A 20,890-nucleotide genomic window follows, 5' to 3' on the forward strand; every position below is an offset into this window, starting at 1 on the left:
TGAAGCTGGTCAGTTGCAAAAACAAGAATGTTGCTTGTTTCAACTCAGGATGACAGGTTATTACCTAAAGAACACACAATAGCTAGTATAATGCCTTCAAACTTAAAGAAAAGTTTGTATCCGTGGGTGAAGAAAAGCAGTTAAACCAGAAACTTCCATAAAAACATGTTTAGTGGAACTGAGCTGATTGCCAAAGTGTGGGAGAAAAAGGGCCAGCAAAAAAATGGTTAATGCTGCTAGCCTTCTGAGGAGGAGGCCTCCCAGAACCCAGCCAGAGAGGAGCGGGTGGAGGGGCCTATAAAGCCTGGTGCCAAGGGGCGAGACTCACTGGCTCAGAGGAGGACTCGCCTGCCAGCAGGGAAACTTCCCTCCAGCTCCCAGGGCGGGTCTCGTCCTCTCTCCAGCCCTGCTCAGGCATTTGGCAGGTTCGGGTCCGGCAGAAGCGCAGCTCCTGCAGCCGGGCTCCAAGCGTACCTTCAGCCTGATGGGACCAACCAAGGAGGCTCCCAGGAGCACAGGAGGGGCTGCAACCCAGGTAGGACTCAGCCTCAGGCTCCGGGTTCTGGGGCCTGCCGGTGCCGCCCCACTGACTAGGGGTGCAGGGGGTGGTGCCACCCAGGCCACTGTCCTGTTATGGGATCAGCTGGACACAGACGTGCACTGACACCTCACCCGCTGGTGACAGCTGCATCTCACTTCCCAAACTCAAGGCACAGACCCCTCTCCCAGTGAGCTCCCGTGGTCTCAGCAGGGGGCTTTGCCTGGATGGCCACAGCAGGGGGCTTTGCCCACCCAGCCTCTCTGAACAGGTGCTGAAAGCAGGGCCCAGGATTCCGTCACATTCTATCCTAGCAAGAACGTGTCTCACTTCAGGAAAGTGAGGGTACCCGCTCTGCCCTGCACCGTGGTGCTCGGTCACCCTCACTAACCCCGCAGTCCTGGAAGCGCCACACACCTCTTTACAGATGCAGACTTAATACGGCTGCCTCCAGTGTGGCTTTATGTTTCTATGATAAGCAGAGGAAATCTGAAGTGAAGTCTCGGACTGTTCATAACTCCATGGCCACCTCGGGGCCAGCGGGGAGCTGCACAGTTGGCTCCTCTCACCCAGGACACTAGACAGGAGACACTAGGACACATCAGAGAGACACCAGGCACCATGTCTTCTCAGTGTCCTCCAAGGACAAAAGACTCAACTTACATGGGAAAGAAATGAATGGCCCATTTATTTTTCCCTCGGAGTTCATTTAACAAAGTTAGGGAAGAAAAGAAATATATGTTAAGGGCTCTGTCCACCTTTAAAATGCCTGCCACGCTGCAGTCTAATACTTTCCGAAATTTCTATATGTGAAGAGCAAACCAAGTCCTCTGTGCCGTTTTTAAGAAATTAAATACAGAGGCCAAATACAGAGGCTTTCAACCTTCCTGACAGAGCCTGAGAACAGAGGCATTTATGCTGCTTAATGCTATTACCTACTAAAGATGAACCAGGAGTGCAAAATAACCAATAAAATCAAATCTAACAGCCACAGCTAAGTGAAGGTTATTGGATACTTTTTTTTAAATTGCATTTTAGGTTTTGGGGTACATGTGAAGAACATGCAAGATTGTTGCATAGGTACACACATGACAGTGTGATTTGCTGCCTTCCTCCCCATCACCTGTATCTGGCGGTTATTGAATACTTTTAAAATAACTGACACCAAGGCAGGGATTCATCTTGTCTTCCCCTACCCTTCTTTTTTGAGACAGGGATCTCACTCCAGTTGCTTAGGCTAGAGTGCTGTGGTGCAATCTCAGCTCACTGCAGCCTCAACCTGTGGGGCTCAGGCAATCCTCCCACCTCAGCCTCCTGAGTAGCTGAGACTACAGGCGCGCACCACTGTGCCCAACTACTCTGTATTTTTTAAGTAGAGACAGGGTCTTGCCATGTTGCCCAGGCTGGTCTCAATCTCAAACACCTGGACTTGAGCAATCTTCCCATCTCATCCTCCTAAAGTGCTGGAATTACAGGCCAGCCCTTTTTTTTTTTTTTAACAGGTATTTTCAGGCAATAGGTCAATAAATCTCTAGTCTGGTTTTGCGGCACCTCAAAACAATAACTCCTGGCTGGGTGTGGTGGCTCACACCTGTAATCCCAGAACTGTGGGAGGCCGGGGCAGGCCAATAGTTTGAGGTCAGCAGTTTGAGACCAACCTGGCCAATATGGCAAAACCTATCTCTACTAAAAACATAAAAAATTAGCCAGGCGCAGTGGCTCACACCTGTAATCCCAGCATTATGGGAGGCCAAGGCGGACAGATCACTAGAGGTCAGGAGCTCGAGACTGGCCTGGCCAACATGGTGAAATTCCATCTCTACTAAAAATATAAAAAATTAGCCAGGTGTGGTGGTGCACACCTGTAATCCCAGCTACTCGGGAGGCTGAGGCAGGAGAATCACTCTAATCTGTGAGGTGGAGGTTGCAGTGAGCCGAGATTGTGCCACTGTAGTCCAGCCTCGGCGACAGTGAGACTCCATCTCAAAAAAAAAAAAAAATCAAAACAATAACTCCTAATGATTTCAAAGGGTAAAATGAAAACTCCCAAAGGAAAAACAACTCAAACCCATTTTGAAGTGTTGGCTTCCTCCAGGGCACCAGTGCCATCTGGGCTGGGTAATTCTTTGCTGGGCTCGGGTGCCTGTCCTGTGCACTGTAGGGAGCTGAGTGGCTGCCCTGGCCCCACCAGCATGCCCCTAGCTGCAACAACCCCCACATCCCCAGAGACCACCAGTATCCGCAGGCTGAGAACCCCCCGGGCCCACTGCATAGAGAATTTACAAGAGCACAGTGAGACAGGGCGAGTGACGGGACCCTCCCCACCCACAGCAGAGCCAGGACACCGCCTCGGAGACAGCCCACTCCTCTCCCTGCAGAAGCAGAGCTTGGGAGGAGGGAGTCTCTCCCTAGTTTCTTCCTAGGTTACAAACAGCACTGCAAAATATATTAGGTTTTACAATAATTTGTTAAAACGTGGAATAAAACTTAAATATCATTTCCTAAAACAATGACCCCTTTCATTCTATGTTACGGAAATAAGTTTCATTTCTGGCACATTAAACATAGAACCAGCATGAGCAAACCACTGAATTTCTGTGATCTATTTTATTGTAAGAGAAGATTCTGCTCCAATTTCCAGCTTTCCAGACCCATTCTCTTTCAAGAACACTGGGCTTTCCCTTCCGACCTTACTTCTTGCTCCATCAGCTGCTGAAACGCATTTTCCTCTCTCCTCACAAACACCGTTTTCCTGGGGCTGCTGTGTCCACCCCCTGTTGCTTCCTGGGCCTGCTCTGTGTCTATAAAGGGAAAGAACACCCCTGCCTGTGGAGGTGACTCACGTCCAGCCTCCAGCTGCAGCTGAGCGGCCATGGGACCTGCAGGCAAAAAGGCCGCATACTTCCCACAGGTGACTCTTCCACCCCAGCTGAACCACAGCCACCTCCTGAGCTCATAAAGCTGAAGTTCTGGCCCTCCCCGGGCTCCTGATACACCCAGATTCCACGGACACCCGGTCAGGGGCGCCAGACTTTGTCCCAAAGCTGGGGCCACTTAATGAGACTTAGTCCTCTCCTGTTGCTTCTCCAGGTACCCAGAAAGTGAGCAGCTCCGTGCAGGACTGCACACGTCGGCCAACACCCACAGAGATGCCCACTGGACAAGCACGAGAGGGCCCTCGCCTCCATGGGCGTGCCATGCCAGCGGGCAGAGCATCTGTTTTTCCCACTCTTTGCAATTAACAAACCCTACCCAAACTGCCACAGGTGCTCCTCGTGGGGAGTTTCCTGTCTTACAAATGCCGGGCTCACTTCGAGGAGAGTCACGTTTCTTTCTAAAGATGGATTCATTGTTTGAAACAGATCTCTGGGAGCCTTTCGGCAAATCTTGAAAGCCGCACGGCGCAGAGACATGGATGTGACTTCCCAAGCCCGGGGCATGGGCCTGGAGATGTACCCAGGCACCGCGCAGCCAGCAGCCCCCAACAGCACCTCCCCTGAGCTCAACCTGTCCCACCCGCTCCTGGGCACTGCCCTGACAAATGGGACGGGTGAGCTCTCGGAGCACCAGCAGTATGTGATTGGCCTCTTCCTCTCATGCCTCTACACCATCTTCCTCTTTCCCATCGGCTTTGTGGGCAACATCCTGATCCTGGTGGTGAACATCAGCTTCCGCGAGAAGATGACCATCCCCGACCTGTACTTCATCAACCTGGCGGTGGCAGACCTCATCCTGGTGGCTGACTCCCTGATCGAGGTCTTCAACCTGCACGAGCAGTACTACGACATCGCCGTCCTGTGCACCTTCATGTCGCTCTTCCTGCAGGTCAACATGTACAGCAGCGTCTTCTTCCTCACCTGGATGAGCTTCGACCGCTACCTCGCCCTGGCCAGGGCCATGCGCTGCAGCCTGTTCCGTACCAAGCACCACGCGCGGCTAAGCTGCGGCCTCATCTGGATGGTGTCTGTGTCGGCCACGCTGGTGCCTTTCACCGCTGTGCACCTGCAGCACACTGACGAGGCCTGTTTCTGCTTCGCGGATGTCCGGGAGGTGCAGTGGCTGGAGGTCACGCTGGGCTTCATTGTGCCCTTCGCCATCATCGGTCTCTGCTACTCCCTCATTGTCCGGGTGCTAGTCAGGGCGCACCGGCACCGTGGGCTGCGGCCACGGCGGCAGAAGGCACTCCGCATGATCCTGGCGGTGGTGCTGGTCTTCTTCGTCTGCTGGCTGCCGGAGAACGTCTTCATCAGCGTGCACCTCCTGCAGCGGACACAGCCCGGGGCCGCTCCCTGCAAGCAGTCATTCCGCCACGCCCACCCGCTCACCGGCCACATCGTCAACCTGGCGGCGTTCTCCAACAGCTGCCTCAACCCCCTCATCTACAGCTTTCTCGGGGAAACCTTCAGGGACAAGCTGAGGCTGTACATTGAGCAGAAAACAAACTTGCCGGCCCTGAACCGCTTCTGCCACGCTGCCCTGAAGGCCGTCATTCCGGATAGCACCGAGCAGTCGGACGTGAGGTTCAGCAGTACTGTGTAGCCAGCCTCGGCCGCAGAGGAGCAGCCAGGGTGTGACTCTCAGGAGCTGCACGCACCTGGGTGGACAGAAGGCATAGCCACATCCTGTCTCTAAACCGCGGTCAGACGTGGCTACCAGCTCCTTGGGGCCTCGAGATGGTCATGGTCAGATGTGGCTACCAGCTCCTTGGGGCCTTGTGAGGGTCATGGTCAGATATTGCTACTGGCTCCTTGGGGCCTTGTGAGGGTCACACTTGCCTGGTCCCCCTGAGACTGCTGAGGAAACCTCAAGATCGGTCCTTCTTGATTTTGCAGTGCTCACATAGAATTGCTACAGTCAAAAAACGCTCACCCTGCAGGGTCCAAAGGCCAGCAGTGACTAGTCTGTCGCCCAGCTCCTCCCTGCACACTCTGCCTGCCGCCACAAGAAATGATTCTGACACCTTTGACCATGAAAGTCACACAGAGAGGCTGCTGTGGATGAAGTAACTCAGTGACATGGTGACCCTAAAGCAAATCCACCACTGTAGGAGAGCTGACGCCGGAGATACAAGGCACTGGCGGGGCTGAGCTACATGCCGCCGTGTGCCCTCCGCACCTGCGGTCTGGAATGCATGAGGTGCGAGCTAGCTAGCTAGCTAGCGTACCACTGAGTTAAGGAGGAAAAGGAAAACACGGTGCTCTGGTGCACACCTGCGCATCCTCCATTTTCCAGGACAGCAGCAACAGCGCTGCGCGGCCTCGCCAGGCCTGCAAGGAGCACCGGGTGCTCGGCCCACGGCAGCAGGAAGGTCCCTCTGCTGAGTGCCCACCGCCTGCTCCGAGGCATTCAGCCGCTGCTTGTTTACATCATCATGGCAACCGCACTCACATGGACAGAGACTGTGTGAGCGGCCGTGTGGGTTAATGGGGTGCCAGGACGATGAAATACTCCAGCAAGTGTGGCTGACGAATTTGCTTCTGCAGAAATAACAGTGGGGACAACTGCAGTGATGATGTAAAAACCTTCCCATAAAATGTAAGAAAAGCTGATGAGGCTGGGGATGTTCAGCCTTTGTCAATAAAACAGTCATGTGTGGATTTTTCCAGAGGCTCTGCCTTGGGGGTCTGCCAAGTGGGGTGGGATGTGGGGTGGGCATGGGGCTCTTGGGAACCCCTGTACCAGAATCCCTCCCCACTCACGGAAAACACAGCCCTCCTGTGCTGCCCTGAAAATTCTCACAAGGCCAGCCTCTAGGTCTGGCCGACCGGACCTAACCTAGCATTTCTAGGCCGTGCAAAATGCCGTGTCCTGACACTTCTGCTGTCATGCTTAGGCACCATCATGAGCCTCATATGAATGCAGGAGACAGGCCTCAGCCTTTCTTATGTCTCAGCAGCCTGTGTGACATAAGCTGCCTTTCTAGAAGACTCTCGGCTGCATTCGAGGCCAAAGTTCTCTGTGGTTCCCAGGCGCTCCAGGAGCGGCCGGCTGAGAAGTTTCCTGCTTCTCCTTCCACTGCTGGGGCCTGATCCCAGCGCTGCTCCCCTCCCTCCTGCCTCACCCACCTGGCAGCAGGCGGTCCCTGATGTCACCAAGGTGTGCCTGAGCCAGTGCCTGCTGCTCAGTCTGCACAGAAACCCGTGCAGGGAGCGGGAGGAAACCTCACGACTTGTCCTCCCAACAGAGGGTCGGGATATGTGGGTGAGGAATCGAACGCCTGCGCTCTACCCCTTCACTTCACCTGTTTGCGGTTCTATTCCGTTTAAAGCCATGATACTGTTTTTTATTTGTGATGACGTAAAGTTTGATTTGCAAATACGCTGAAAGGAAAAGGCAAGCCAATTTAAAGAAAACATCTGCAAAGGGAGCAGATGGTTCACAGATACGGCAAGCCCAAAGCCTAAACGCAGCCACACAGCGAGCCCCCAACTCTCATGTCTGTGGGACATGAGGGAACCACACAGTGAGCCCAGGAAACCCTCTCTCTCCTCCCCTCTGTGGGACATGAGAATTTGGGTCTCTCAGCCGGGAAGAGCCTTATTCTCCATGACCTCAGCACCGTGGTGCCAGGATCCTCTCAGAAAGAGGGCGCTCGGCTCAGACCGTGGCCTGCAGGCACAGCGTCTGCCCACTTCCATCGGGGTTGCCTTCCCCACAAACACCCTGCAGGGAAGCCTGGGAACAGGGCAGTGCCCACACACCAGTAGGTCTCAAGAAAGTGGAGACTGCTATGGGGTGGCCAAGCCAGAAGCCAGGCTCATGCGTGGCACAGTCCTGCAGAACACCGTGAGTGGCTTCAGCCATAACTCAGGCCCAGAGCACCCTTCCCTCTGCCCCCCAAAAGGCTGTCCTGCGTCACCCCATCTAAAAGGACACAGACACCACCCTGACGGCCGCGCTCCAGAACTCCTTCCAGGCCCCAGGGGCGGGACTTGCCCTCCTCCCAGGGATGTCCTCACTGCAATGCCCAGGACAGCCAGGCAGCAGCCCCCAGGAACCCCCCACGCCCGGGCACTGTCTTTACAAGACGCGTGATTCACATGAGTCCCCCTTTTGACCTCAGTGTTGTTGATGGGGAAAGACCATCCAAGTCCCAGAAAGCAGGTGGGATGGGCACTCCGCCACTAGGCCCTCCCCACACACAGTCTCGTCCACACAGCTTGAACAAGGCGAGGGCAGACGCTTTACAACACGCAGAGACTAGAGACCCAGCGTTTCTGACTTTCAGCTCTCACAGGCGGCTGTGTGGAGAGCAACATGGAGCGTGGTCTGGTCCCTGCTCATCACAGCAGCCTCACGGGGTGAGCATGTCCCTGCCATGTCAATGAGGCACCAGAAGGTCAGTCACTGCTCGAAACCTTAAATGGTGGGTGACACAGCCAGGAATCCAGCCACGCTCTCCTGGCCCAGAGCCCACGGTCCTGCCCCATCTGTAGCACTCAGCAACCCCTGGCGCCTAACTGGCAAAAGCACGCCATGCAGACATCATATGGAGCCGGGGCCACGGGCATCAAGGGGTCACCCAAGGTCACCGGACCATCCTCCTCTAAAGCCCGCTAGTTGGGAAGTGCAGGGACGGTGGGGGAGGCTCCCCTAAGGAGATTTGGGTGGGAATGCATCTGAACAGAGCCCCAGGGGCAGGACTTGACTCATTTCTCCACGTCAACCCACCACGGGGGACAGTGCGGGCTTTGTGGTGTCCTTCCCTCCCTGCCGCAGACACGGCTTCCATCAGGGCCCTGCTCCGTCTCTGGGACAGAACAAACCTGCTCCTTCCCGTCCGCAGCAGACACCGCTGTGAGTGCCTGGTAGCGACAGGCTGCCCCCCTACGCCACTCCCCATCACTGAGGCTCTTCCAAGGACTTGCCCCGAGGCTTAGGGCAGACTGAGCTGACACACTGCCATCTAGCCACAGGAAACAGACTCTCGACTGCGAAGCTGGTGGCAGCACTGCTCTGAAGCCAGTCACAGGAGCAACAGGCACTCAGCAGCCACGCCATGGGCCTGCAGTAAGGGCAGGTGCAAGGTTGAGTGAGAGGTCCCCACATGGTAGAGCCAGCCTGGGACCTGGGGCCCTGGAGTCCCTGACCCTGACATCCCAGAGCTGGGAGCTGTGGGACAGGGACCAGCAGGCCGGGCAGGGACTCTGCGGGTGCCGCCAGACCGGTCACACACGCCCTTCTCAAGCGCTTGTCTGGGAGCCAGGGCAAATGTAATTATTTTTGGCAGGCGCACAGTAAGATAAAATCAAGGCGTCTTAACTGCTCTGTTGTTTCCTGGTAACCCAACTCTCCTATACATAAGTACTTTTTAAACCCCATAAAGAGCTCCAAAGTACGTAACTGCAAGCATGGGAAAAACCCCTGTGTTGGCGGTGAACGTGACTTCATCGCTCTTTGTGCTTAATAATTAACTCTTGACCTCATGAGAGTGCACGGCCTACCCACCCTTCCCAGGCCCTGCACTGCCCGCTCAGTGAGAAACGGCAGTGGTGGGGTCACTGACGCTCATGCGCCCACTCACCTGCAGTCTTGGGGGGCGGGTGGGGCAGAGAACTACAAATAAACCTCCTTAGGAAGGTGTTTCTGCAGTGGTATGGGAAGCCATTCTGAGGCCATCCCAGACATCCATGAACCGGGCATACGAGGAAATGCGTGGAGCCTCCTGAAGCTGGGGCTCTCCCGGCAGAGGAGGGAGACAGGGCAGGTGAGGGGAGCCGGTGGGAACGGTCAGGGCTGAGGGCAAGGCTTAACCCAGACATCTAAAGTAAGCAGCACACAGACTATGCAAGTACATGCACACGTCTGTGTGTGCACATCTCCAGCGTGCTTGTGTCTACCGTGTGCATGTGTTTGAACACACACAGACACACACTCACCTGTTCCAAGCGCCATCGCTGCAGCCCACCTGTGGACCCGAACACCATCACCCTCCAGAAAAGCCCAGGGCTCCAGGGGAAATGGCTGATTTGGGCCGGGGCAGGGAGAGACAAGATGAGCCTGGGACACATGGTTTTGACGGAGTCAAGAAAGGCTCCAACAACATGTTGGGTGACACCTGAAGGACAGAGGAGACAGTGAGCAGGGCTCCCCTCACCAAGGCTGGGACAATGTGAGAAGTAAGATGAGTAAGAAGAGACAATCGTGATAGACCATGAAAATCCGGAGTCCACAAGTCCACTCCAAAAATAAACAGACCTAAATGTCATTTAAATAAAATGAACCAATGCATGAATGGGAAGATTCTCGCTTCTAACAAAGTGCTGGCTGGTAAAGGAGCTGGAAAAGCATCACTCTGCAGTTTTTGGAGGCAGACTGGTGCAGGTAAGAGTCACAAATGGAAAGCCAATCTCAGGGGGCGGTGAGGCATAGCGGACTGCAGAGACCCCCCATCCCCCACAGATGGCTCATTGGTGTTTGGGGAAAGGTCACCACATAGCAGACACAGGACAGCCCTTGCTGGATGATCACATGGGCAGCGCCAACAAGGAGGCCAGTCCAGACGTTAACACCCTAAGAAGGGAGCGTATCATGCTGTAATCTACGAATACACAGCCTGAGTTTAATCAGAGGGAATGTCAGATAAACAGAAAATGAGGACAGGGAGCCAGGATGCATAAAAAATGTGTATGCTGAGCCAGGCACAGTGGCTCACAGGTAGATCACGAGGTCAGGAGATCGAGACTATCCTGGCCAACATGGAGAAACCCTGTCTCTACTAAAATACAAAAAATTAGCAGGGCATGGTGGTATGTGCCTGTAGTCCCAGCTACTCAGGAGGCTGAGGCAGGGGAATTGCTTGAACCCAGGAGGCGGAGCTTGCAGTGAACTGAGATCACACCACTGCACTCCAGCCTGGCAACAGAGCGAGACTGTCTCAAAAAAAAAAGTGCATGTTATGAGACAAAGGCAGAGCAGTCGTCCCACATTCAGAAAGGGAAAAGAGCTACTGCAATTCGACGCAATACGGACCCTAGATGTGATGCTGTACCAGAAGAAAAAGTGTTGTGAAGGATTTTATGGGCTCAATTGACAAGACTGGAAAACCCTGGGAGATAAAAGTGCTGCATCAACATCCAACTTCCTGAGACTGGCCACTGTACTGTGCTTACGTGGAAGAAGGTTCTTATTCTTAGAAGCACACATCGGAGCACATAGAGGGAAGAGGCAGAACTTCACAAGTCACCCCCAAGAGGCTCTGTTGGGGTGCACACAGCAAACGCACAGGACAAATGTTATCCACTCCACACCCATGGATCAACCCCAAAGAACTGGAAACATGCGTCCAAGCAAGCATTTGTTTGTGAATGTCCACAGCAGCACTGTCCACAAGAGCCAACAGGTGGAAACAGCCCAGATGCCCATGAGCTGATAAATGGATAAACAATGTCAGCCTATCCAATAGTGGAATATGACTCTGCCATGAAAAGGAACGAAGTACTGACCACGCTAAGCACTATGGACCTGGACACGCGATGCTCGGTGAGATAAACCAGACACAAGCGCAAGGTCCACCATGTGCATCCACCAACATGAAATGTGTGCTTCAGCATCCTTGGCCTGGAAATGTGATGCTCGATGAGATAAAGCAGGCGCAAGCACAACGTCCACTGTGTGTCCGCCGACGTGAAACATGCGCTTCAGCACCCTGGACCTAGAAACGTGACACTCGGTGAGATAAAGCAGACACAAGAGCAACGTCCACCGTGTGCGTCCGCAGACGTGAAACAGGCAGGGCAGACAGGTCCACATGACAGAAAGCCAGGAAGCAGCTGTCAGGGCTAAGGCAAGGGAGGGACAGGCAGCCACTGCTGACGGGCATGGGGTTTCCCTGATGATCTAGAATTACTGTGGTGATAGCTGCACAAGTCTGTGACTAAAAATCACTGAAGTGCACATAAAAGAGTGAATTTCTGCTATGTCAAATACATCTCACTAGAGCTGCCATGGAGGCCACAGCAGCCACTCCAGCACCGGGTCGTGTTCCCGCAGCCGGCCTTCCCTTCTTGGAGCCACCTGGTCCCCGAATTCCAATTCTGTCCCTTTGAAGCACATGCCACCATCGAACAGTGCTGGCTAATGGCTGCCCCGTGCTGGTGGGACACCAGCCCGCCACTCCACACGCACTTTGCTAGCAGCCACAAAACATTTCCTAAGAGTGGAAGGGTTTCGGCCATCTGGAATCCTAGACGCCATCCTCTAACATTTATTGTACAGCTTCTAATTAAACTTTTCTCTTCTCATTCACTGCCTGGTAACTCAAGCTTTATTTTCTTCTCCACAATGGGAAACTAATTATCTGGGGTGTCTTTGGATATGCTTTTAAATTAAAAATGGAGGAAAAGAACGTTAGTAAAAATTAAAGCTGAATTGACTGAGTCATTCTGGGCTCCCTCATAAAGTGGAGATGCTGGCTCCGCCCCCTGCAGCGCTCAGTTACCAGGGCCAGGGACCTGCTCAGACTGCCCGGGTGTTGCTGTCTGACACGCACACAGACACAGCCACGTGAGGACACAGCTGTTGTCTCAATTGCTGTGTGCTGTTTGCAGACACTTTTCATGGGGCAGTTTGCTCAGTACGCCAGAAGACAAGGCTATATCATTCAGGCCATGGTGTGGCAGACGCATCTGACAGCAGTAACTCAGCTGCAGCAAACCCTGAGTGATGTGGGCACAAATGCACCTGAGTGTAGGTTCAGACTCTGCATGATGTGGGCACAGACACGGCTGAGTGTGGGTTCAAATCCTGAGTGACATGGGCACAGATACAGCAGGGCATGGGTTCAAACCCTGAGTGACATGGGCACAGATACAGCAGGGCATGGGTTCAAACCCTGAGTGAGGTGGGCACAGACACAGCTGGGCATGGGTTCAAACCCTGAGTGACGTGGGCACAGACACAGCTGAGCGTGGGTTCAGACCCTGAGTGACATGGGCACAGACACAGCTGGGCGTGGGTTCAGACTCTGAGTGACATGGGCACAGACACAGCTGAGTGTGGGTTCAGACCCTAAGTGACACGGGCACAGATACAGCAGGGCATGGGTTCAAACCCTGAGTGACGTGGGCACAGACACACCTGAGTGTGGGTTCAGACCCTGAGTGACATGGGCACAGACACACCTGAGTGTGGGTTCAGACCCTGAGTGATGCGGGTACAGGAGCACCTGAGCATGGGTTTGGAGTTCCGAGCTACGGAAGCTGGGGGTGGACAACTGGATAATCCACTCCCTATCTAAGAGGAACATCTGAGCCCCTCACCCCGTTCTGTGTACTGCCGGCCAAATGGGATGGAGAGCCTGTGTTTTGGGTGAAATGAAGGCTGCCAGGTGGAGGGTACTAAGTGGAAATGCTGTACACACCACATGCCTTTTGCAAGCAGGTAGTTCTCCTGTCCAGCTGGCTGCCACTGCAGCCTCCTCCGTATAAGCCCCCAGTGGAACCCCATGTCTCGTTTGCTGGCACTGGGCCTCTTCTTAGACCTCCTGAAGCTGCTGCTAGCCCATTGGAGCCAACAGAGGCTGGGTGCAGCCGTTCAGACTGCGTTCACTCTTCATGTGTGGCTGGTGACCAATTCTCTGGGACAGAGTGAACACCAGAGGCAGGCAAAGCTGCAATTGTGGGTGCAGGCCACGCGCAGGCCATGCAGATCGGGGCAGGTCTGAGCTCCAAGGTGCCTGGCCCATCTCTGCGGCAGGAGCTTCTGCCTGAGCCTGGGGAGGAAAAGCCTCCACTTGGCTAAGTGCCATCGGCTGGGGAACCCGGGCTGTGCACCCTTCAGAAGCCGTGACGACTTTGCTCCAGACGTGACCGGTCCCTGCCTTCCTGGCTCTCTGGCAGGTAGGAAGTCAGCTGACCCAGCTCTACCAGAAACAAAGTGAGGGCTGGGGGGAGGGGCCGTCTATGAAATGCCCCCAGCCGGAGCCCCTCCCTGTCCCCTGTGCCTCTAGCCTCCTGGGCTCCACAGGGGGTTCTTGTGGTAAAAGACCCTTTCTGAGCACTTTACCCAGCTTGCCTACAGGCATAGACTATACCCCAAAAGGACAGCTGCGCCCACGATACATCAGCATTCCTCCGGGAAGGGTTGTGGGGCAGAGATGGGCAGTCTCACCCATGCAAGCACAGAGCCCGCGTTGGGGACGGGCCGTGCAGCCAGCCCCTGCTCCCGGCCTAGGTGGTATCTGCAAAGGCCCTTCTATCCAGGCACAGCCCATCAGGGCAGCTCATGGTTCACTCAGAAGAACGCAGCCTGTTTCGGGGACATAGGCCCCGGCAGCTCTCACAGGCAGACACGTGCGGCATGAGGGCAGCCGTGTACGTGCACACAATCCCACGGACTCTGCTTGCACATGCTCAGGTGGTGTTGCTGGGAAACGTCACCTGCTGTGGTGGCTCTGTCTGATTTCTGCCATTGTCCGGTGGGTGGAGGATAGAGCCTGGGAACAAGGGTGTAAAAGCCAAAGGAACACAGAACAAAAGGCCCCAGAAGCTGGTGTGCTGCTAGGCCCAGGTACTGGGCGGAATCCATCTGAAACTTATCTCCAGAAGTCAGCTGCTGGGAGTCCTGGAAGGGGCCCAGCCACTCTGAGCAGCCGTGTGAGGCGTGGGATTAGGGGCTGGCTCTGTAGAAGGCAAGCATCTGCCGATGGAGTCTCTAAGGGCACACAACTCAGCTAACGGCTCCTTATACAAAGCCCCTTCCTTCCTGCCCTCGATCCTACCCCGGCTGTTCCTGGACAACTTCTAGAGCTCTCTGCCTTCAGCCTCTGGTCTGATTCTCGCTGGTATCAGCCTTCGCACAGCAGCCCGGGTTCCTTGTGGGGCGGACTGTCCAGCGTCCACTGTTGAGTGCCCGCACAGGGCCCTGCCCACTCTGCACGGCCATGGCAGCCTGAACTCCCAGCCTCAGTTTCCACGCAGCCCGCAGCTCTCTGTGACGAGGGGCTGGCCGCAGGCTCAGGGAGATGTCAGCCGCCCCAGACAGTCACAAGCAAAAAGGATGTGGGCATCATGGGCACAGCACGAACCCCTGCTCAGCTTGCCTGGCCTCCAGAAAGCGAGGCAGCACTCCTAAGTCTCGGCTAGCTGGGGCCACCCTTACCCTGCTCTCTAGTTCAAGAGGCAGTGGCCAAGCTGGCCAAGCCAGGAACAAGCTGCAGCACCCTGGCAGTGCGTGAAATACAGAAGGCTATTGGCCACAGACATGGTCACAGCACAGAAGGCTCTTGGCCACAGATGTAGTCACAGCAGAGCCCTCTTCCCACAGGCTGGGCAGCGTGTCCCCAGCCACAGACCTGGTTTTGAGGCATGTGCACCACCCATGTTAATCATCGAGAGCTACATGCAACAGCACGGTGCCAAGTGCAGCCAGAAAAGAAAAACACAAGAAAAGGCACCACACGACTCCATCCAAAGTCCACCCACATGCAAAACCAACCGTGTTATTCAGAGCCGTGCGCCTGGCACACGGCGCTAGAGAAAAGCTGGGAGCTGGGCCCAGCAGGAGCAGCAGCTCCCTTCCTTCTCCACGGGCGCAGTCTCGCTAAGATGCAGTCAGATCTTGACGTGCATTTGCTACAGTAAGTAAGAAGGGGAGGGGAGAAGAAGGGAAAAATCAGCATCTGCAGCCATAATCAGGTTCTTCCACTGAACCACAACCGTGACGCTCACAGCTCCAGGCCACGCTGGAGCTCAACACCAAGTCACTGTCACCCCCACAGAAAACGGTCCTGCTTCTTTTGTAAAACCAAAGGGGTGTTTGAAACCATGCCTCACCTTCCATTCACCTGTTTTTAAAAGCTTTTTTTTTTTTTCAGAGCAGGAGTGGGCATTTATTAAAAAGCTTTATGAAAGAAAGGAAGGTGCACTCAGAAGAGACCCCAGAGGGCGACCTGGAGAACGGGAAACCCACTGAACCATGATCCTGCGCCCCTTTCCAGTGATTCTTCCCTGAGGGTGGACCCCCGCAGGCGCAGTACCCGCCTGACCCTTGAGAAGTGAGCATGCGCAGTGGGTTGGGAAGTTGCACACGGCCAAGAAAGCAGGCACGGCATCAGCGACATCAGACACAGAATCGGGGGCTTCAGTAAGAAAAACGCCAGCCGCTCTTCCTTGCTGCAAAAGAGAGTTGGGAGGAAAAGAATGCATCCCCTCAGCAGCTTGAGCAGGAACATGGTGCAGGGAGGTGAGCACACCAGGGAGTGGGGAAAGACAGACACCCGGCTTCTGCCTAGACCCCAACTCCCGTCCCTATGAAGCCGAACCCACCCATGTCTGAGAGGGGAGAGACACTCTGCTTCCGCCTAGACCCAACTCCTGTCTCCATGATGTGGAACCCACCCATGCCTGAGAACAGCGCCTCTTCGGCCTGTGGGCTGGGGCCTGGGGGGCTCTCCTGGGCTCTCCGCATGGTGTTCTGATCTCGTGCCCCTGACTGCACCAGCAAGCAGAGCTCAGGATGCAGCCCCCAGCTTGTGAGAGCTCATTCCCCCACAAACACCTAAAGCATCCCGGGCTTCCTGCTCCCCCTAGGCTCCAGAAGTGCACGATTTTGCTTAAGAACTCTCAAGTGTCATCTGCCAGTAACAAATACAAGCAAACTGTGAAGAAAGTGATGTATCTGGAGGAGAGACCCGCCTGCTGGAAATGAATCGTCCTTTCTCTTTCCAGGCGGAGGCAGTGAGTGCCTGAGCCTGCAGGTGAAAGCAGGTCCTTGTGGGCTGGCTCCGTGGACTCTCAAGCTCTCAAGCGGGGTGCACTGCAGCCCCGCCCCGCTTGGCAACCGCCTGCACATTGCTCAGGCCAGTGCCTGCGGCCTGGGTGCCACGGGGCTGCGGCATGACAGACGGCTCCCCTGATTGTCTTCTTGAGTGAAGTTCCATTGCCCTTTTAAAGGTACAGTTCCCTGAGACCGTGCCAGTCGTCAGGGGGCGGGGTCTGGTATTCAGATCATAGGAGGGGGTCTGGTGTTCAGATTGCCTATCTGGAGAAGCTGGCAGTGGGGGAGCTGTGGGTGGGTTTGTTTTGAGGAAGACAACTCAAGAGGCAGACAAAAAACGTCACGTGTTTGAGATGACTTCTTACAAAATACAAACTATGAGGAAACCATTTCTACGCAAGGGAATCTCTGCAACCCCATCCCTGGTAAACGGACAGCCCTCTTTAGAAGCTGGCGACAGGACCCCGAGAGCAAACCAGGACAGGAGCCGCCAGCACTGCTCTGCGCCTCTCCTTAACCAGCCAGCCTGTACCTCCAACACGACTACACTGCCTGCCTCGGAGACCCGCACAGCAGGCTACAACCCGGGCCCACCAAGACGGTCAGAGCACAAAGGCATGTGTGCGGAGGGCGCCGAGGGCAGGGCACCCTGCGAGGCAGGAAGCTCCATGGGAGGAACCCCCAGCCCCGCGTGGGCTCATGCACACACGCGCGCCAACACACACACGCACGCACCCCATGTGGCACCCACACATCCATCTTGCTGGACTTGGGACCTCCTCCCTGGCAGCCCCGCCTAGGAGGCAAAGATGCGACAAGTTCACACACAAACGGAGGTGAACGCTGCGGGCCACAGGGAAAGGTGCTTACATGGCTATGGTTACCCAAATAAATTATCATCCCCCAAAACTCCCACCTCCAGCCTACAGAAGGGCTCTCTGTTGCCCTCATTCAAAATAAGCTCTCCATCTCAGAGGCAACACTCCAGTAGCTGACACAGTAAATCAGTCATCAAGACAAGAAAAATACCCACGCCTGATTCTGTGGTAACAGACAAGCGTCCATGTTGGGCAAGGATGAAAGCTTCATTCTCTGGGCTGATGATTTTCAGGTGACAGCGTCACAGTGGAAGCGGCAATTGGAGAAGAACCCTGATGTGGGAAGGCACAGTCATTAGATTTCTTTAAAAGAAAACCCCAGCTATCAGGTGCTATGAATACAACATTCATTAGAATGGCCTTACACCACACAAAACACAGTTATCTTGGCATATCTGCACCTGAGAAGCCTGTCACCACACGAATTATCCCTTGTCTTTTCATTTCCCGAGTTCAATCGTATCACAAGACATTTGCTGATGAAACTGTTGACAAAGCCAGACTTCCTGCTACAAAGCCTGACTTCAAAAATTCAGACCACACTTTCATTTATGACTGATTTAAACAAAACAAACAGTAGTGACAGTCCTTGCCCTGCACAGGAGAGCACTGTGCTCTGTCTCCTGTGCACTCTCTCACAGCACCTGCCTGGTCCCCGAGACGGGTTCCTATGCACTGTCTCAGGGCATCTGACTGGCCCCCAAGATGGGTCTGCTGTTGTCCCCACTTTGTGGTGAAACACAGGTGTACAGAGGGCACCAAGCCCAGAACTAGCATGGGGGTGTGCTCCCAAGGACCAGGCGGTGTGGACAGCACCTGATGGGGCACCAGGGGAAAACAGGAAGGGTGGAAGGAGCCCCTGAACGGCCCACAGCAGAGCTGCCCTGATCCAGGCCACTGCCCTCACTCAAGGCTCTGTGCTTTGGGATCTCGGTGCCACCTGAGCACCAGCCCCACACCCACCAGGCTCTGCCGTGGCACCCACAGGTTTCAGCCCCATCTGGTTAAGGTTACCATCTCACACTGCCAGGCAGTATCAGACTGCCTGCGTGGAAGTGGCAGTTGTGCTGAGTCCTCAACCATGAGTAGGCCACAGAGTCCCTGGAGAGGGCCAACCCCATGTGTCAGCACCAAGGCCAGGGGTGCAACACTGGGTTTTATTTACCAACCTTTAAAAGCATCATCCGCCATGCATGCAGTGGCCCAGGAGGCTGAGGCAGGAGAGTTGCTGAGGCCAGGAATTCGAGACCGCTACGATAATGCCTATGAACAGTGACTACACTCCAGCCTGGGAAACACAGTGAGATCCCACCTCTAATGTGTTAATGTCATCTGTGAGCAGTAAATGAAAGCTCAGACACCTGAAAAGCCAGTGGCTCCAAAGTGCTTGCACACCCTGATGCCTGCATGTTGCTACTGTGGCACTGGGTAAATCGAAGCAGGGCCCTCCTCCAGGTCAGCACGAGGGTGCTCCCGAGGGGCCCATGCAGCTTACGTGGAAAGGCCACCCCATGCCACTCAGAATTACCAGGAGCGCAGCAAGTTTAAACTAGACACTGTTTATGCGCCTGACAGCAGGAGACGTGAGCTGGGTGCCTGGGAAAACCATCTTCAAAGCAACAACTGTTTTCCCAGCTGTGAATGCTCTGTCCTGGGAAATCTGCTCATACTGCTACAAAAATAATTTTGAAAAGACTGTACAAATATGCAGCCTCATCTGTCCATTCTGGTACTTTAGACCCAAAAGTGAAGAACTTTCTGGAGTACACTGTCTGCTTAGCCAGTGACTAATATTCTTTATAAACATTAGTGAACGTTATAATGAAATAAACTTCCTTGAATAAATGTGAAGTTATTCAGAGGCTTCCTGTGAACAGTCAGGAAGTGGAGATAATCACAGCTGAAGAGAGGCACAGACAGGAAGCCTGCGCTTCTGCACTCTCTATTTTCTTAATATGTATTGTAATTTTATCAAAGAAAAACAGCTGTAATGAAGGAAGAGGCTTTACAACCCTGGATAGATGGCCGGGGCAGGAGCATGGACAAGCCACAAGCTCTTGGCACCTCCGGAACAAAATCTCACTTCAGCTGAAAATACCAAACGTATACCGTGACCAGCAATTTCAATATGGTGACCAAGTGACATGCCCCTTCCAATGTCAAGAAGACAGCAGCCATGGAAACAGCTTCAGTCAGGAGACCAGGGTGCCGGCCTGGTTCTGTCACTGGCCGTAGGAACAGACTTCTCAAGCGCGAGGGCAACTCCCCAGCCTCTGGCCTCTAAGAGCAGGTGCCTGAGAACGACCAGGGGCTGCCTCACTGGGTGGCCTATGGTTCAGTCTCAAAAGTGGCAAAGGAATAGATGATCTGCGGGACCCTGATCGTTACTCACTCCACAAATTACTGTGGCAATGCCACTTGCGAAACCAGGAGGCCAGCCTGTGCTTTTAAAAAGGCTCAGAAAAACATTACAAGCAAGTGAATGTTTACCAAACATCTCTCTTTCTCAACATTTCCATGTTTTCTGTATTTTTCACAATAGGTGTGCTTTAACGAGAGGAGGAAAAGGCTTTGTTTTTAAAAATTAAGAATGATATTAAAAGACCACGTAAAAATCGAGTGTATGCTGAGTGTTCAGCTGTCAGAAAGACCTGTCCAAATCACAGGAACAGAGAGGAGCACACGGAGGGGAAGGGTGAGAGGTAAAAGCAGAGGGGGTTGCTTGCTAAACCTTTCCTTGTATTACTTCGATGCTGTTTATTTAGTAGAAAAACGGGAAATGCAGTGTTTCCACGGCACACACTGCACAGATGCTGCAGAAGCAGCTTCTCCTCGCTGCTCACCATTCCCGCCCTCGATCTTGCATGCTGCCCAGCTGAGCACTGAGGCTGTCAGGCTCTGCCAGCAATGTGGACTCTTCATGTGGGGAAATCAGCCCCACCCCGGGTGTGTCTGGGCATCAGAGGGGCATCCAGATTCAGCCAGAGCAAAGCCCCAGAGATGAATCTATCCAGTGCTTTTGGGAACCCCTGTGTTCTGGGTGCCGAGTGGGAGAGAGGACAGAGCTGAGAGCGACTAGGACAGCAGGGCAGGGAGAAGATACAGGAGGGGATCAATGTGGGGAGGGGCAGGCTGCATTCCCCACTGGGGCCCTGCACCCCGGGAGGAAGCAGAGGAGGGCCGTGTCCCACACTGGAGCCCCGCGCCTCTGGAGGAAGCAGAGGAGGGCCAGGTCCCACACTGGAGCCCCGCACCCCGGGAGGAAGCAGAGGAGGGCCGTGTCCCATACTGGAGCCCCACACCCCGGGAGGAAGCAGAGGTGGGCTGTGTCCCACACTGGAGCCCCACACCCTGGGAGGAAGCAGAGGAGAGCCGTGTCCCACACTGGAGCCCTGTACCTCGGGAGGAAGCAGAGGAGGGCCAGGTCCCACACTGGAGCCCCACACCCCGGGAGGAAGCAGAGGAGGGCCGTGTCCCACACTGGAGCCCTGCACCCTGGGAAGAAGAAAAGGAGGGCTGTGTCCCACACTGGAGCCCCACACCCTGGGAGGAAGCAGAGGAGGGCCACGTCCCACACTGGAGCCCTGCACCTCTGGAGGAAGAAGAGGAGAGCCGTGACCCACACTGGAGTCCACCCCGGGAGGAAGCAGAGGAGGGCCGTGTCCCACAATGGAGCCCTGCACCCTGGGAGGAAGCAGAGGAGGGCTGCTCTCCTTGGCAGGCCTGTGGGCAGCTCTGCATCCATCTGCTGGAGACT

The 20,890-nt window shown here is 54.7% G+C and overlaps 2 protein-coding genes and 1 pseudogene across 4 annotated transcripts in view; 2 read left to right on the forward strand and 1 right to left on the reverse strand.

Annotated features, from left to right (window-relative positions):
• The window catches only part of CUNH7orf50 (chromosome unknown C7orf50 homolog), a 131,960-nt gene that overhangs the window by 77,815 nt on the left and 33,255 nt on the right, over nucleotides 1-20,890 (reverse strand). The window lies entirely within an intron of this gene.
• Nucleotides 343-5,179, forward strand: GPER1 (G protein-coupled estrogen receptor 1). Its single transcript, XM_012470911.3, has 2 exons — nucleotides 343-535; nucleotides 3,629-5,179. Exon 2 carries the CDS (start codon nucleotides 3,950-3,952, stop codon nucleotides 5,075-5,077), a length of 1,128 nt encoding a protein of 375 aa, XP_012326334.1. The 5' UTR covers nucleotides 343-535; nucleotides 3,629-3,949; the 3' UTR covers nucleotides 5,078-5,179.
• Nucleotides 5,177-6,135, forward strand: LOC135273104 (uncharacterized; annotated as a pseudogene).

This window comes from Aotus nancymaae, unplaced genomic scaffold (assembly GCF_030222135.1).
Source record: "Aotus nancymaae isolate 86718 unplaced genomic scaffold, 86718_ANA_hifiasm-v0.15.2.pri h1tg000263l, whole genome shotgun sequence".
NCBI lineage: Eukaryota > Metazoa > Chordata > Mammalia > Primates > Aotidae > Aotus > Aotus nancymaae.